The sequence below is a fragment of the Gymnodraco acuticeps genome, unplaced genomic scaffold (assembly GCF_902827175.1).
Source record: "Gymnodraco acuticeps unplaced genomic scaffold, fGymAcu1.1, whole genome shotgun sequence".
Lineage (NCBI taxonomy): Eukaryota > Metazoa > Chordata > Actinopteri > Perciformes > Bathydraconidae > Gymnodraco > Gymnodraco acuticeps.
Window position 1 is genome coordinate 55,049 of NW_022991753.1, and position 16,111 is coordinate 71,159.

Consider the following 16,111-nt stretch of genomic DNA (forward strand, 5'->3'; position numbering starts at 1 on the left):
TTTTAAAGTCCAAATGATAAGAAACTAAGCAAATAGTTGCAACAGTAGTCCAATGACAGGATAACTTGTTTAGGCAGAAATGGTTCCAGCTAATCAGTACTCTATGTGTGCTGTTTGTTGTATCTTCCATGAATTCAAACACAATATCTTTGGGTTTTGGACACTTGGTTTCGCACTATAAGCAGTTTGTGTACAGTATGTCCATTTGGGATTATAAAAGTTTTAGTGGACACAGACCAAACAATGAAATAATCAATCAAGAAAACAATCTACTGATTAGACCTTACGACAGCAGTTTCAATTGAACTCTCTGCCCTTTGCTGCATGTTGTGCACTCTTTCTTTTTTCCGGGAATTCCTGTTCAACTATTCTATCCAATAACAAGGCAGAAAGCCAGCAAAATAAATTCCAAGAATCGGGGAGGGAGCTCTGAAACTGATCTTGAAGCTTGTAGTGGCCCAACACATTGGTAAAACATTGTTTGGGTTATTTGGTCACCCAGTGATAATAATACATTTGATTTCTATAGCGCTTTTCTTGAACACAAAGACGCTATTGATCTGTAGATGGAAGGCAACTCAAGGAAAACTGATTGCTTAACACCTTCAAACCAGCTCTAAAACTAAATATAACAGCAAGAAGTTGGAGCAATGTAATTTGGCCTGTAGGTAATAATTTAAATCAAATTTTGGCAAGTCTTGCATTACAACCAAAGCCTCTGATGGAGGAAGCAGTGAATGAATCAACCAGGGAATTGAAGAGGAGGAGAATAAAGAGGAAGCAGAGATGTGTAGGGAGGAGCCTGGATGGAGAGGTGTTTCATAAGCACCCATCGCCAAATCTTGAACCTCGGGTTGCCAGGTCCCAGCTGTTAGGGTGGAGAAACTTTAAGGCTGATTCACAGGAAAAGTGTACATAACACCGGTAAATGGAAACCCGGGAACACATTTTTCATTGGCAAGTCTCATTTAGCCAGGCCAATTATCTTCCTTGTCTGTGTGCTTACCCACTTAAATATGTGAAAATGGATTTAGATAAAGTGGCTATCATACTGAGTGGGTGAAAGAGCACAAGTCTGAGAGATATATGTAGTGTGGCAGTAAGCTGGAGCCAATCAGACGATGTTCCGGGCTCTTAAGTCAACTGTGTCAGACACTGTCAGCTTCACTTACACCTATCCCTGCACAGCCCCCATAGCACCACATTACTAAATGACTATCTAATAACCCATCCCAGGCTCATTACTCAAACTCAAATTGGAGCAGTTTAGATCCAATCCAAGATCCCTTCACAGCACTTTAGATCAGAAATATACAGGGCTGGCCATTAAAAAAAAAAGTCATCATTTTCAGTACAGTGACTGCTGCTCATAAATGTCATAAAGCTGGATTGGTGTGATGGGGGAGCAGAAGCAGGGAAGAAGGCGAAGGGGGGAGTACAGGAGAGAGGGGATTGGAGTGAAATGAGAGAAAGTAAGAGACACAAATCTAAAGCAGTGATAATGTAAGCATGCCATCTAGTGGTAAAAGGTATTTATTTTCCTGAAAGAGTTTGGAATACATGATTTTGTGAAGTTGCCAGGCATCACAAAATGTAGAAAAAGTCAAAGTATGATTGTATTTCCATAAAATGAATAAAGACCCAGGCAGCATGAACAGCAGTAGTAGACTCTTACTTCGGAACAAAGTCTTGGGAGCTTCATGATAAGACTGTGTTTTCTCCACTGAATGAAGTCAGCCGTCTTACTTGAATAAAGTGTTTTTTCAGCAACCAATATTTCCACCACAATCTGAATCTCACGATTTCATGCTCTATTCAGCCGGAACCCAACAGTTGCAGACACAGCAGACAACTCGACAGTTTATTCTTAAGGAGAGTGCAGACCACAGTAGAGATCAATGTGGTCTAAAGACAAAATAATTACTTTCAGTCAATAATCCAGATATGGGGTTTGATTAAAAGCATTGTTGGCGAGTGCTGTGTTAAATCCCCCATAACTCTTTCAAACTTGTTCTGGTAGGGATGATTATCTGAATGTCGGCTGATGTTACAATGTGAAACGGATCGGTCACACCTTCTATGTCCAGGCCAGCCTCACACATCCTGCATGTGATATCATGCCCATCACAAATACCTTCTGAAGCTTAATGAATATATAGCACAGAGAGGACCCCAATTAGTGGACCAGCGAGAGGGGGGAGGCGCCACGCCAAACCACGTAAACAAACTTATCCTGACAGGGTCGCTTGTACAAAAAGGGGGGAGATAGGCGGATAGCGAAGGAGGCAGAGAGAAAATGAATTACCTTCCTGACACACGTCAAAGCCAATCACCGCGGAGCATCCCTCGCCGTTCCCGCGCCCCAAAATCCCCGTCGCCACCGTTGTGTTTCATCTGCTAGTGTTAGTATGCACACAGGCCATGCGCCAGCCTCCAAATGTATTCATTTATTCAGAGCCCCTCGGAGAAATCACAGTGTCTTGTTGTCCTTTTTTTCCCCCTTCCCCGTCTGTCCAGATGGAATTTGCGTGAATAACATCAGTTTAGTGAGGCAGAAAATAAGTACAGGCTAGCACAGCAGAGGGGACTAGATTACACCCACCTCCCCAAAAAATAGAATGGAAAGACAAGTGTCACCTTCATACACTTCTCTCTCCGTCTCTGCCTCCCTTTCTCATTTTCTTCTCCGGGTCTATTCAAACTAATCAGGCGGGTTGAGAGATCTGTGCAGCTTTTTGCAACAATTATTTTGTATGCAGGTTCAATTAAACAGAAGATCATGAATCAAAGAACTAGAGCGGCTTTTTCATTACAAAAAGGTGAGCGGCCATCAAGGGAGTGCAGCCCAATGCTCATTTATCCGTGTTTTGTTTTGCATTTATAACGCAACTAATTGCATTAATTAATCAGATGTAGCCCTAATAGGAGGGAGAGCATCTTGCTCAAGCAATTGAATGAGATGAAAAAAAACTGTAAATCAATATTTCCAACCTCAATAAAGCCCAGAGGAAATTAAAACGTCTTCAGTCAGGAGAGTGGGAAGCCTCAATATTTGTTCAGCCTATCAGAAAGAATTCACTACACAGCCTTGAAGGAGTAATTGTCTTTAGTGCAAACTCTTGAAATTGATTTCAATAGAATCTGTAAGAAGTGCTTCGCACGCGCCTGAATCTTTAACAGAGAAAGGCGAGTGTGTGATCTCATTGGTGGTCACTTTGGTTGTGATTACTATGAATGATGAATATGTGAGAGAGAAAAGCAAACATAGAGAAACCTACCTCTCTGAGGACCGTGCTGCTGTATCCTCTGTACAAGCCTCGGAAACCCTGTGCAAAAATAACAGGACACAACAAAATTACAATAACAGAAATACAGAAAATGTTAATGAAATCTCAAATTTTAACTCAAAGGCACAAGACAGTATAACAAAAGTGATTGTTGTACAAGCAGCAGAGTTCAATACACACCCAATGAAATGTTTTAGTTTAAGATTCTGTAAAACAAATTGGAAGGAAAATGGTATAATAGTTACACCTTTTTATAACTTATTTCTCTCAATATGGCCTTTCATTTCTACCATCTTTGGTGACATTTTAAAATGTCATCATAAACGGCAGAACATATTTGACTCATTAAAGTTACTGGGTTGGGATTTAGTTATTGGAACAACCAGAGAAGTTGCCGGATGGTATTAATGATAGGAATTGTGACTAAATCCACATTAGAAATAAAGATCAGAGCAATAATAAACTGGAGTTATGATTGAAAAGTGCCTTTGACTGCTGCATACCTCCTCTCTGAGTGTAGCCAGCAGCATGTTGTAGGTGGAGGAAGATGGAGAGGCCTGGGTCCTCTGTTTGACCACCTCTGTGGGCACCCGGATCAGACACGCCACCTACAGGTTGGAAAGAACACGGATTAACCACGACCAAGGAAGAGCGCCAGGCATTGAAGCACATTTTGGTGGTGACAAAACCAGAGAATTACAACTTCTGTGTCGGTCACGTGATGCCATGCTCAGCATTTTCAATCCTGCAAATTGAACCGATATCCCACATTTGATTGACAGTCGCCATTGTAAAACTTGCCTTTTATCCAATGGCTAATTCAGAAAGCAGGATAGGGCTATCACTATTGCCTGTGTCAGATCAATCAACACAAGAAAGGGTGGGGTCAAGGGTTCACTAACCTGTTTTCAACGTAATAAGCTATGACAAAGAAAAGGAGTTGCAGCTACTAAAAGTGTGATGAAAGTATTTATTTATGTGTGAAGTCGGGGAAAGCTATTCTCTTAGAGTTTTTTGTCAAATGTGCTTTAGTTTTATTCCAATCGCGAATGCAGGTGATTGAATATGATTTGGAGCGACACACCACATGCAAGACTATTTATACGCTAATAACTCTCAGCACCTAAATTATTAGGTTGCAAGTTATTTTCTGTCCATATTAATGATCATTGAACAGCCAGGACGCAGCGAATGGAAGCAGGCTTTAAGGAAAACACAAGCTTTATGGGCACCATGGATGGGGAAGATCACTTGAAAACATTTTTACACTCAAAAGTTGAGCCATTTTGACTTCATGTGCCACTGAGCAGCTTTTATTATAATGAACGGGGCCCTGCCTCTTACGCTGTATCCAGTTAGCTCATGCTCATCTTTTACAGTAAAGCAAGTGAAGACAACATCATTGTTCCTTCATACATCCATGGGTGGTAGCAGTAGATACTGTCCAATGGTTTTGCCAGAATAAATACAATCTTAATTTACACTCGGTATTTCCTTAAAAAGGGTTTTTCGATATCCATATTGTTCTTATTGCAAGTGGGTGTGTCAGGAGCCACACACTATGTCCCAGGTGCCGCCCAGGTACAGAGTGCTAGCCTGTGTTTCTTTCTACATGGCAGGTGGCCGTGATGTGGCACAGCCTGAGGAGAGCAATTACATCAAGCCGGCGGGCTAACGAGTGCTGTAGTTAGAGTCGAGCCAATTAACAAACTAGTACACACAGAAGACATGACACCTGAGCAACAGGTTAAAAGTTCACCTGTGAAAAACATGAAAAACATGCATGCGCTGCCATCAAAACTCATAGTTTCAGGCTCACCTCAGTAACCACACTCCCCGCTACAAGTTCCAACCCATCCGCTATGTGTCAACAAAAATATGGACTGCCAACAGCTAGTGAAGACAGACATGAATATTTATGCTTCAAACTCCCATCGCCCTAAAGGCAGGCGGGCGGGCACAGCTGCCCACCTGGCGACTTGATTTTCCATTTATCCTGCACCGGAGCGGAAACACCGGCTAACGGAGAGCAATCTCACAGAGCGATTGGTGAGACAGCCCCCTCGCTGCGACTCCCCCACGTTATAAAGATGCCAGTCTGCTAGTGCCACCCTCGCCACAGCAGCAAAAAGAGTGATGTAGGCATTGCAATAAAGATACAAATGCTACTCAATCCTGTTCTGCTCCATCTCCATTCAGCTATCCATACTGATTTAGCGTTTGGGCGCCTCAGGTAGTTCTGGAGGTGATGGACCCTGGAGGATAAGACTCTATTGCGAGGGGGGGAGAAGGCTACTCCGACAGCTGTTAGAGGGCTCCCGTCTGTCAACCACTCTACCCTCTCCAAGACACCAAGGACACCTTATGAGCAGGAACGTGAATATTTGTCGAGCAAAAAAGGAGAAGTCAGCAGTCCTGGAAGTCAAGTGAAATCACAGACTAGGCTGAAGGAGACCTTGCAGACATGACATGGAAAAAGATCATGCGTCTCTTAAAATATTATTGACTATCGATTACTATATGCTGCATTACTTTAGTTTGACCTTCGCTGCAACACTTTCATTGTTGGTTCTTTTGCTTTTCAATACAACATGAGAACATAAACCCTCATTCTGTGTACATGAGAGCAAAAACAAAAGAGCGATCCTGTTTGGTATTTCAGGTGACCATAGTCTAGCTGCAGCATTCCCATGGTGCAACAGTACCACCAAGTGGCCTGACTGGTTTATCTGCATTGCCTTGTAGAGATAACTAAAGCCGGCTGCATCTATCTCAAAGATCTCATTTGCCCTCCCTTTGGTCAAGTAACCATTTATAATACATTGTACATCATTTTCCCCCCCTAACAAATTCTCCAAAGGACCGGAATAAGGCAGCTAAATAGAAAGAAAGTGCCTATGACAAGTAATTACTGATGTAATTGGATCGGGGGCCTGGAGTTGAGACCGCCTTTCCGCCGCTGTCACTGCAGAAGGGAAGGCAAAATGAGCCAGAGATTATACTAAATAAATTAGGGACATTTTTTATTTGGGAGCCATTTGTGCGTCTACGGGAGGAGAGAATGATGTCGAGTGGATAGAAGATAAACCTCAAAGCCTTCGAGACCCTTTCAGAAGAAAGCAGCAGCAAATAGGGGAACAATGCTGATAAATCCAGGCATGATAAGATAAGGCTGGGGCTTTAAAAGGATAAGAGTCTTATCGGTGTATGTCATCATATTTTTAAAAGCCCACCAAAGTAAAAAATGAAAGATTTAGATATGTGTCCCTCATGTTTAGGAGAGGGCTGTACGTGGAGAAAGCTGTCAGGAAGACAGACGCCCGTTTCTTCACCTACTTTGCCTGCCCTTCATTCTCGATGCTTTCCTCTGGCGTGTAGAGTTATTATAAATCCGTTGGCAGTCTTTTAAATACCTGCAACCATTCATCTTTATTTACAAGCCGTTAGGTTTGTCAGGCAGCGTTAATTAGGAGGCTGCCTGCCTGTGATCGGAGCCTCTCAGTTTCTCATGGCCTGTTGTTGTTGTTGTTGTTAATCCAAATGACAGAGCGCGTTTTCAATTTCCAGCCCTGGCCGCCAAACAACAAGGTGAGAAGACGGCGCTCAATCACGGGCGAACCACAGTGAGGAATGGGAAATTAGCAGAGACTCACAGCACATTATGGGCATAGACGGCGAATCAATGCACAGATTGAGTCATTACATCCCTCAGACCCCCACCCCCCTCGCTCCATCCCTCTTTTACCGCTCATGGAGGACACAGTGGTCAGTCAATCAGGAACAGAATTATCATTTGGCGCCATAAAGAGACAACAACAGGTTGGAAAAACATATTGGCAGCCACAACTGTTATGGGCCTCAATTATTTGGATTTATTTGTCATTAAAATATACTGCATTCACAAAACAGACCATTTGCCAAACAGGAAATACTGCAGTCCCACATGTGAAGAGAAAATGGTCCTGGCCTTAGCTTACTTCAAATAAACACAATAAATCCAGCTGAAAGACTCTTTTCTATTGATCATGAGACAATACGTTGGACTAAAGTTGAATGGTAGAAAAAGTGTGTCTTCCAACTCGATGGCATACCAATACCAATTCCAATAAAGCTCATATAAAAACTCAATATCTCCATCTTTGCCCCTGAAACACACTACAGTATGTCCCATCACATGAACCATATTCCCATTACTTTTTTCAGGATTTTTGCTCACACGCCCACAACTAGATATGCATGATAATACCAAGGTAGACTGAAATACGGGTTGAAAAAGAAAGGAAGGAAGAGATGGAAGAAAAAAAAGGTCATGAAGAAAAGGGGAAGAGATGAGGACGCCGAGTGTCTCCAACTTTGAAACAGCCAATAAATCACAGAGTGTGGCGCTGCTCGAAGGCGATGCATGGATTATTTCTCAGTGCCAAGTTAAGTGGCTGCCAGTTTCTACCCCCAAAACTCCTCCCTCCTTCTCACTGTCCCCCCATCTTGTCATGTCACACTGTATTTTCCAGTACATCCTCGCACAGACATGTGCTGGTGAGGTGTTGGTGGAGGTTGTGGTGGTGGTGGTGGTGGGGGGGGATTTATAGATGCGAGAGAAACCCGCCGCCTGGCCTTGACAAATGAGCTTTCAGGGCAGACGTCGAGCGAATGCGAATGAAGATAAATCTGATCTAATGGCTGGATAACAGCCTGCTAGAGCCTGACAGACGTCATCAGCTTACACATTCTTTATAGGAGCGTCCCAACGCCGCACTCACACAAACACCAGGACGCTTGAGCGAGGGGAGATTTCTCTCATTGTCTTGACCCTCTTGTTCTTTTATGACTTTCCTCCTCTCTGTCCTCACCGTTTCTGTCTGTCCTGCTTCTGTCTGCAAGTTAAACAGGGCGTTAAGTAGGTTCATAGAAAGGGAATTAGTTATGACATGTGAAGACCATTACCAAACAGCTGGAGTACATTTCTGCTTTGTATCTGTACCCTTAAGTAGAGTTGCACAATCAACCCAAAAGATCGCAATATGGATTACATTTGGAATATCCAAATCGTTGTAAGCTAAATATTTGGTAAGAGCAAAATATGAAAAAATATCCTTCCGATTGAAGTATTGTGGAGCTGAGATAAGTCCCTAATACCAAGCAGTATTCTACAAACTTTATAAAATAACCCTATTTGTAAATGGTTATCTAAATAAAGTTCCAAAAATCGTCATTCTCTTTAGTTTGGTGAATCATATTACTATTGAAATGTCAGTCAAAACAATCGCATTTCGTTATTTGTTACGAATCAGAAAGCCATCTAAACTACACAATTCAACCACCTTCAAAACCGAATTTAGTTGATGAACGTATTTAGTTAGTGAACTTTAAATCTATTGTAAAAAATGGTTCATGGAAGTTCTTGATCATCCATTTCACATATTACTCTGATGAGGCTTTTTCTTACTGTTTATGCTGGATGAATATCTGTTAACCTAAAGGCTCGACAATAAAGAAAAGAGTGCTTGGATGCAAGTATGTCCAAGAATTATCTCATACTTCCAACAAGTTATATCTCCCTCTGGTATGATCATAACACACTGAAGTACACATCTAGTAAGTGTGTGCCAAGTGGAGTGCATCATAGATAGAGGGGGGCTTGGGGGGTTTGGATTATTAAAGCAAAAAGTCCCATAAAACCCCTGTTGTGAATGTTGCTGAGTGGAAACAGTTGGTAAAACATAACTAAATGGACTCCTGGGGAAAAGGATGATGGGCTGATGAAGGGGTGGAATGGGGAAGTGAGGACATAAACCAAAAATCAAGTAGCTTCTCCTGCTTCTTTAAGTTTCTGTGTGTCAAAGCCCACGCAACAGAAAGACCAGCAGGTGGAGGGGACCAGGGAAACACAATGGTGACCCTTGTCTTTTACTGGCATGACGGAACATGTAATGCAGAGTGGAAGATAAAACTAAATGTTGATGAAAATCTGTTTGAGTTTGCGCGGAGTAAAAAAAAACAAAAAAAAACGTTTTAACAACATGTTTATTTATTGACTTTTCATTCCTGTATAATCCTTTTGTGCAAAGATGGCACTGTTTGTCAGAGCACTTCATCCTTCTGGGATTTCATGAAGAACAGCTCCAACGCCTGTGTGTATGGGAACGCCTCTGGTGCTGGGCCATGAATATATTATGCAAAACAATGTACGATGGAAAAAAACAAAGGGATGAGCAATACTTTTTTCTGTTCATTTTCAATATAGGCCAAAGTGACTTTTATAGATTCACTGTATCATTCAAAGCCAAAAGTTATTCAATTTACAATTACAACTAACAAAGACAAGCGGACAACACTGCTAATTCAATTCATTTCGATAAATAAGTAAATGACTACAGTTGTTTCATCACGAGACGAAACAAATGCATCACACCCACTTGCCCAAGGCTCAGCAAACTTATGTAAGACCCTTGGTGAAATAACTTTTAATCAAAAATCTCAGTCATATGGCAGCAATTGCATCATAGTGCGGGCGTTTAGGCCTTTCATACGAGTCGAGGGCAACACCGGGGTAGGCCTTTCATGGCTAAGCCTGAAGATTACTCTCTTTGAACAAGACGTATCCAGTTTTCCTCAGAATGCAGTGGGATACCGCCCCTGCTCTGCTGAGCCCCACTCCGAGGATTTGTGCCTTTGATGTGCTCAAATCCAGAACAGCGGGGTTAAAGGTAGCCGCAACCTCAGCCTCACCTTTCACACTCAAGTTCCACAGACAAAAAGTGCCCAAAATGTTAAAAGATGCACTCCGGCCTTATCTGCAAAAGAGTGGTGCAGGAATGAGTCCTAAAACCGGTAATGAGTCAGCATTTTAGCACTTCTGGATTTCCTCGTCTCATAGTACATCGTTTTTTTAGTTAGTTGACATGACAAAAGGGCGGTGGTTAATACAAGCTTACTAGATTTTGTAATTTCGTCAAAAAATACCCACTTGTGAGGATCTGACATTTTTATGCATTTTAAAAACAGAGATTGCTAACAAGTGGCTAAACGGCAAACACGAATCCCCATTTAGCATTGCGTTGGTGCAACCAAGATTTTGTTTCCCTAACATAAGCTATTTACCTGTGGCAATATTTACGCCTCAATTATGATAAAAGTGGTGTTAATAGAGACTATCTTGCTGAACATAGAGGTATCAAAAAGTGTGTTTGCCACAAAGCTTTTTCTTTGATGTAATGGAAATATCCCATTGCCTTTTTGAGAGAGCACTTGCAATGCTTACTTCCATTCAGCCTTCAGAAATACGTCAGCCCTGCACCACTCTTTAGAGTAACTCTGTGAGACACCAAGACACCGCTAAACTCAAGTGAGTCAACACAATCCCATATGGAATAATCCATTTCATAAACATGCAAAAACGTGGCTAAATTACATCCATCCAAAAGCCATGAATACTAAAAACCCAGTATTTTGAGGAAAGCCATGGTGGTATAGCAGGGGGGCATTCCTTTTTCCATTCCTTCCCCATCCCTCGACCCCCCTTCATGCCAATGTGAATACGCGTGGCCCCCATATGGCTCAGATCCTGAGGTTCACTGCGAGTGATTGGGACAGGATGGACTGAGGAAATTGCGCTGCTCCTCGTTTGGTTTCAAGACTGAATTCCCCAGATCAAATTGGCGGAGTCTGGGGGTCTGAGCTGGGAAAGTATATGAGTAAATAGGCAGTAATGAGTTCTTATTTACCCAGCAAGTGGGGGAAATGATGGGACAGTCTTGAGGAAGCCCCCTTAACTCGCCCAGCTGGACTACGCTGCCTAAAGCCAAAACCGCATACTCACCCTGCTCCCCCTGTCTAGTGGTCTGTGAAATTTTAAAGGCAATTACGTCAACAGACATGCCAATGGTGTTCATAGGGGACTTGTGGTTGTGGGAAAGAAGCAAAGAAGGGAAAGAGTGCATGGAAGAGCAACAACAATACAAAAGGCAGCTGGCCTTCTGGAATGACTAAAAGGGGGTCAAACAAACATGATTTCAACAAAATCCAAAGTGGAGGAGGCAAAAGTTGGAAGAATGAAGGACACTTACTACTTCTCCGAGGGAGGCGGCCATCATGTGAGTGACAGGTGCCGCTTGTGGAGCTGCTAGCCCCCTCCCTGCGCCGAGCAGGGACTTTGTGAATTCGTAGGTGACAAAGAAAGCAGCGGCTGAAACCAAGCAGAACCACAGCCATTTAAGGCCCATTAGTCAACCAGCATACAGCAATTAATATCCCTCACTACCACTGACAGGGGAGAAACTGCGGTGTGAGTGTGTGTGTATATGTGTGTGTGTCTGCTTGTACAATTAGGGTAAAAGCTAAGAAAGTTAAGTGTGTGTCATGCGGATAGAGTTCGGTTCTTTTATACTCCCATTAGTCACATAAATTCATACGGCAAGAGTGTTCATTTATAAACTGCAGCAAATTGATTTTATTATATTCAAACCAACACGATAGGACTTTAACGTCTTATCTTTATCAGTCGTTCTCTGGTATGCACTTCAAAAAGGGCAGTCATACTGATTATTGCAGCTGTTTGATTGAATCATTGATTATGACTTCTTTCAACCGAATATTTTTCTTTAAAATAAGAAATGAACTTGGTGCATTTTCAATCACAAACATGTAAACGTTTGTTTATGCTGTGAAGAAACTTAAATTAGAGTGGTGGATGTGTTGAAGCTTCTAAAATGCAGATGATCTACTTCCCACCAACGGGGTTATCAATATGTTTTTTACATTACATGTTACTTGTTAGACGCTTTTATCCAAAGCGACTTACATGCTCAATACTGTGGGCAATCCCCACAGGAGCAATTTGGGGTGAAGTGTCGACATGCTGACTGCAGTGGGGTTTGAACCTGTGCTCCCCCTGATCCGAACACCAACGCACTAGTCCACTGCGCTACACGATCATCAGAAAACTTGATGAGCAAAGCTTGGATAACAACATTGACTGATACTCTGCATTTGGAAACAATTTGATATATCCTAAAAGATAGACTGGGGGAATTGGAAAGGATGTGGGGTCCAATGGTTTCATTCATAAGGGGGACGGTCGGCTGAGATGCATTGCACAAACAATCGTTTTTTAATGGCTTGGGTGGCACTGTTCGGGGAGGGAAGGGTGGGGGCGGCGGGGGTAGTCTGGGCTCGTTTGCGCCCTTTAAGTTTCTTTGTATGTATACTATTGTGTATGTTCTTTCCCACTATGACTATGTATGTCATTAAGTATGGTATTCCTGTCATGCTATGTTTTTTCTTTATTATTTCTTGTTGGCTGTTCTGTTTGTCTTCTATGTTGAAAAAGAGAAGCATGATTTCCACCCCAAAGAAGTCTGTACTATTGCTTACACTTGTATGCTTCTTCTCAATACAAATATTTGAAACGAGAAATCTTGGTGAGCAATCTTGGTTCCTTGGTTAGTTCTTCAATCAGCACTCATCCTGTCATGCCTGTATTTATGTTCAGAATATAGACTTCATGTATCTTTGGTTATAGTGCATGTATTAACTAGGTGACAACAAATAGAGCGTTCAAGTTTTAAATGATTTGACTGGGCAGTTTATATAAGTGTCATCTTACAGAACAATCAAGCTTTCAATGATTATATGTCAGTGTTAATGTAACTCCAAATCTTCATTGTCATATGGACCTAACAACAGGGCTGCTGCCATTTTCGGAAGTTATTTGGACTTAGGACTTAGTCTATGTATGACATCCTAATTCAGTACTCACGTGTGTAAATCCCATAGTTAGTACAGTTCTGTAATAGCTTAATTCCTATCCTTAAATGTTTTTTTTCCGAAATACAGTAAGGAAAAATGCTTCTGTAATGTCATCCTAAACTGGGTTTCTGCAAAGAGGCCCCTAGTGTACATAACTATCACGTGACCAAAGCATCCTCAAAAGCAAGGAACAAAAGAGTCCTTAAGGGTGATCTCCTCCAGAAAATAAAGAAGAGGAGTTTGCCACCACTTGAAATCAAACTACTTTTAACTGAAGAACTAATCCATGCAACACACAGCCACAAACCAACAAAAGTCCACTAGTGGCCCTCTGAATAATTCTCACTGTGCTTTTACTTTAGACAAGGTAACAAGGTAATCCATGTGCAACAGTTAAAAGAAGCTCTAAGCTCTCAACACAAACAATGGAGGTTATGATCAGCACATTGCAAGGTTATCTCTGGGAATCACCCCCGCCCACACACAAGGAAAATTACTTTAATTGTGTGGTATGAATATCAATTACCAACAACAATGAACAATGGAGCTTCAAATCATATATCTAGCTATCACAGAGCGTGGTACCATTAGGGAAGGACCCGACAGCAGCAGATGGGACTCCAGCGTAGACGCCCCTGAAGCCTCCTGCCTTTTGGAAGCCCTGCGGACTCTGCAGTCGTGTCTTAATGGTGTCCAAGGGGAAGAGGGTCAGATCCACACACATCCCCGCGCAGCCCCCCGCCTGGAAAAACAATCACTTTGTGAGATATAATGCTGCTTTACACACTCAATCACACCAGTGGTGGGAGATACAGATATTTTACTTAAAGAAGAATTACTTGGAGGCAAGCTGTAAATGCAACGCTGACATATAATCATCTTATTGAGTGGATAACCACCAGACTAAGGGGCAGTTTCATCCCACAGGCCATAAGACTGTTAAACACCTGAACTTTTGAAAGAACATCCATAACATTCATCTGTCAAAGCACTTTGAATTGCCTTGTGTTGAAAAGTGCTATATAAATAAACTTGCCTTGCCTTGCCTTGTTTGCAACTCATATATATTAATATTCCAATTACTTGTATATAGACAACTCTGCACTATTATATTATATGTAATTGTATTTACTTGCACTATTTTATCTGTTTTATTGTGTTGCACTGTTGGAGGAGCCTGTGACCTAAGATGTTCATTGTCATAACTACACTATGTGCAAATGACAATAAAAGCCTTGAATCTTGATATGGCAAATATGTTAGCTGTTGCAGACACAGGGCAACATGAGTCATGTTCTTGGCCACCCGATTCGTGTGAAATAGTAAAAACTCTCCCACTCCTGATGGAAATATCTGCCCTTTTAGCGGCTAAATCGTCTTACTTGGTTGGTCTTTCTGAGTTTGGCAAAGTCACAGTAGAAGCATAATAATGACAAGACAAATATTTTAAGTTGAATGCACTAAAGTATCGAATTCTGTCTTTTAATATGCAACATTATTAAATTATTAAGACGTTCAAGAATAAGCACCATTTAAATGTTGCAGCGGGTCATAATGGAGCTAATTTTACCTACTTTATATACAAACAACAATGCGCCATAGTTTACAACAAGATCATACGTTATTTAAAGTTATTGTTTGGGGAAAAAGGGAAAAAAAAGGAATGCCAAATAAATGTAGGAGTAAGAAGGTGGTGTAAGATATATATGTCCTATATAATACTTTTTTAAATGTAAAAGTACAAAAATGTTGCACAATATCAAAGAAAGTAAAGGAGGTCACTACACTCACAAACATGTTTTCCCTCCAAGTAATGCCATTATATTACTTCTAATTGCCATTACTGGCCTTTCACCTCGTCTAAGAACCAGTAGAAAAACATCAGTGTAGCAAACACAATTAAATGATACACTGGCGATATACCTTTGATACTCCTTGTTTAACATGGTTCATTTGGGGAAGGAACACAAAAGGTTGCAATTATCCCAAACACTTGAACAGTGAAAGTAGAAGTCATTATAATGTATAGTGGCCCCGCCCCCTGGCTCGTGCACACAGAGATGCTCTACTCATCCACAATAACTGTTTATAACCCACAGTCTATGTTTAAAACGTAACAAAAGCAGCTGGTTCAACCTTAAGCAAAAGTCTGTGTAGCTCATTTTGTCCAGCATTGTTAGTTATATATGTATGTATGACTATGTCCCGTAATGTCCGACTATCATTTAATATTTTCGAGGGTGTGTTACATTAATGTCAGTCGCTGAGCAAAGGAGATGACATTAAACATGTTGGAATTACCGGTTGTGTTTGTAGAAATATTAACAAATAGCACTAATATCTGTTAAAATGTGCAAACTTACCACCATGTACGCGACGAACTCTCGTCTCTCCATGCTCCGCTTTCAAAACCCTCTCTATTGTGTTGTTTTGCCCGTAAATATGCAACTGTTAAGCATGTTTGACACCCGGCTATAATCAACACATGCCTGTCAAGGACGCTGCCATCTTGGTTGGATCTCTTCCGTATTACGTCATGACGAAAGCTTATCACGTGACAGGGAAAGCAAAAATAAATACATCACGTTAAATCTGTGCTTTCTGCTTTAACTCTACCAAGAATATGCAAGATTTTGCATCGGTGATATCCAGTGGTGGGTAGTAACAACGTACATTCACTCAAGTACTGTATACCTGAGTTTTCTCAGTTTATCATGTGTATTATTTTATTATAATATGTTTGGGCCATTTAGTTTTATTATATGATATATTTATCATATTACATTTCCTTAAAGTTTTTATGATTGTATTATGTATTTTATTATTATTATTTAATGTTTTCCCATTTTATTTTATTATTTAAATCATTTTCGTATTACAGTGTTTTTCAATTGCTAAAATACTTTTTTTGACAACAGGGCTAATTTTGTCAAAACACTTTACACAATTCACAAAACCACACACCCAAAGTGCAAAGCACATCATATATCTCTTGCTAAATGAAGCACTGCACCCAAAACTACATAACGACTTACCAAAACGTTTGCAGCAAATGGCACACACTTCACTTATAGTAT

The 16,111-nt window shown here is 41.2% G+C and overlaps 1 protein-coding gene across 2 annotated transcripts in view; it reads right to left on the bottom strand.

The window, feature by feature from the left end:
• The window catches only part of slc25a26 (solute carrier family 25 member 26), a 55,203-nt gene extending 39,662 nt beyond the window's left edge, over window positions 1-15,541 (bottom strand). For both annotated transcript variants that reach the window (XM_034199207.1, XM_034199209.1), the window contains exons 1-5: window positions 15,398-15,541; window positions 13,620-13,776; window positions 11,354-11,472; window positions 3,791-3,895; window positions 3,279-3,326 (exon numbers count right to left, since the gene is read on the bottom strand). In XM_034199207.1, the coding sequence (XP_034055098.1) occupies window positions 3,279-3,326; window positions 3,791-3,895; window positions 11,354-11,472; window positions 13,620-13,776; window positions 15,398-15,430 (462 nt within the window). In that variant the 5' untranslated portion in view covers window positions 15,431-15,541. The remainder of the gene's footprint in view (window positions 1-3,278; window positions 3,327-3,790; window positions 3,896-11,353; window positions 11,473-13,619; window positions 13,777-15,397) is intronic.
• Window positions 15,542-16,111: the final 570 nt, after the last annotated feature.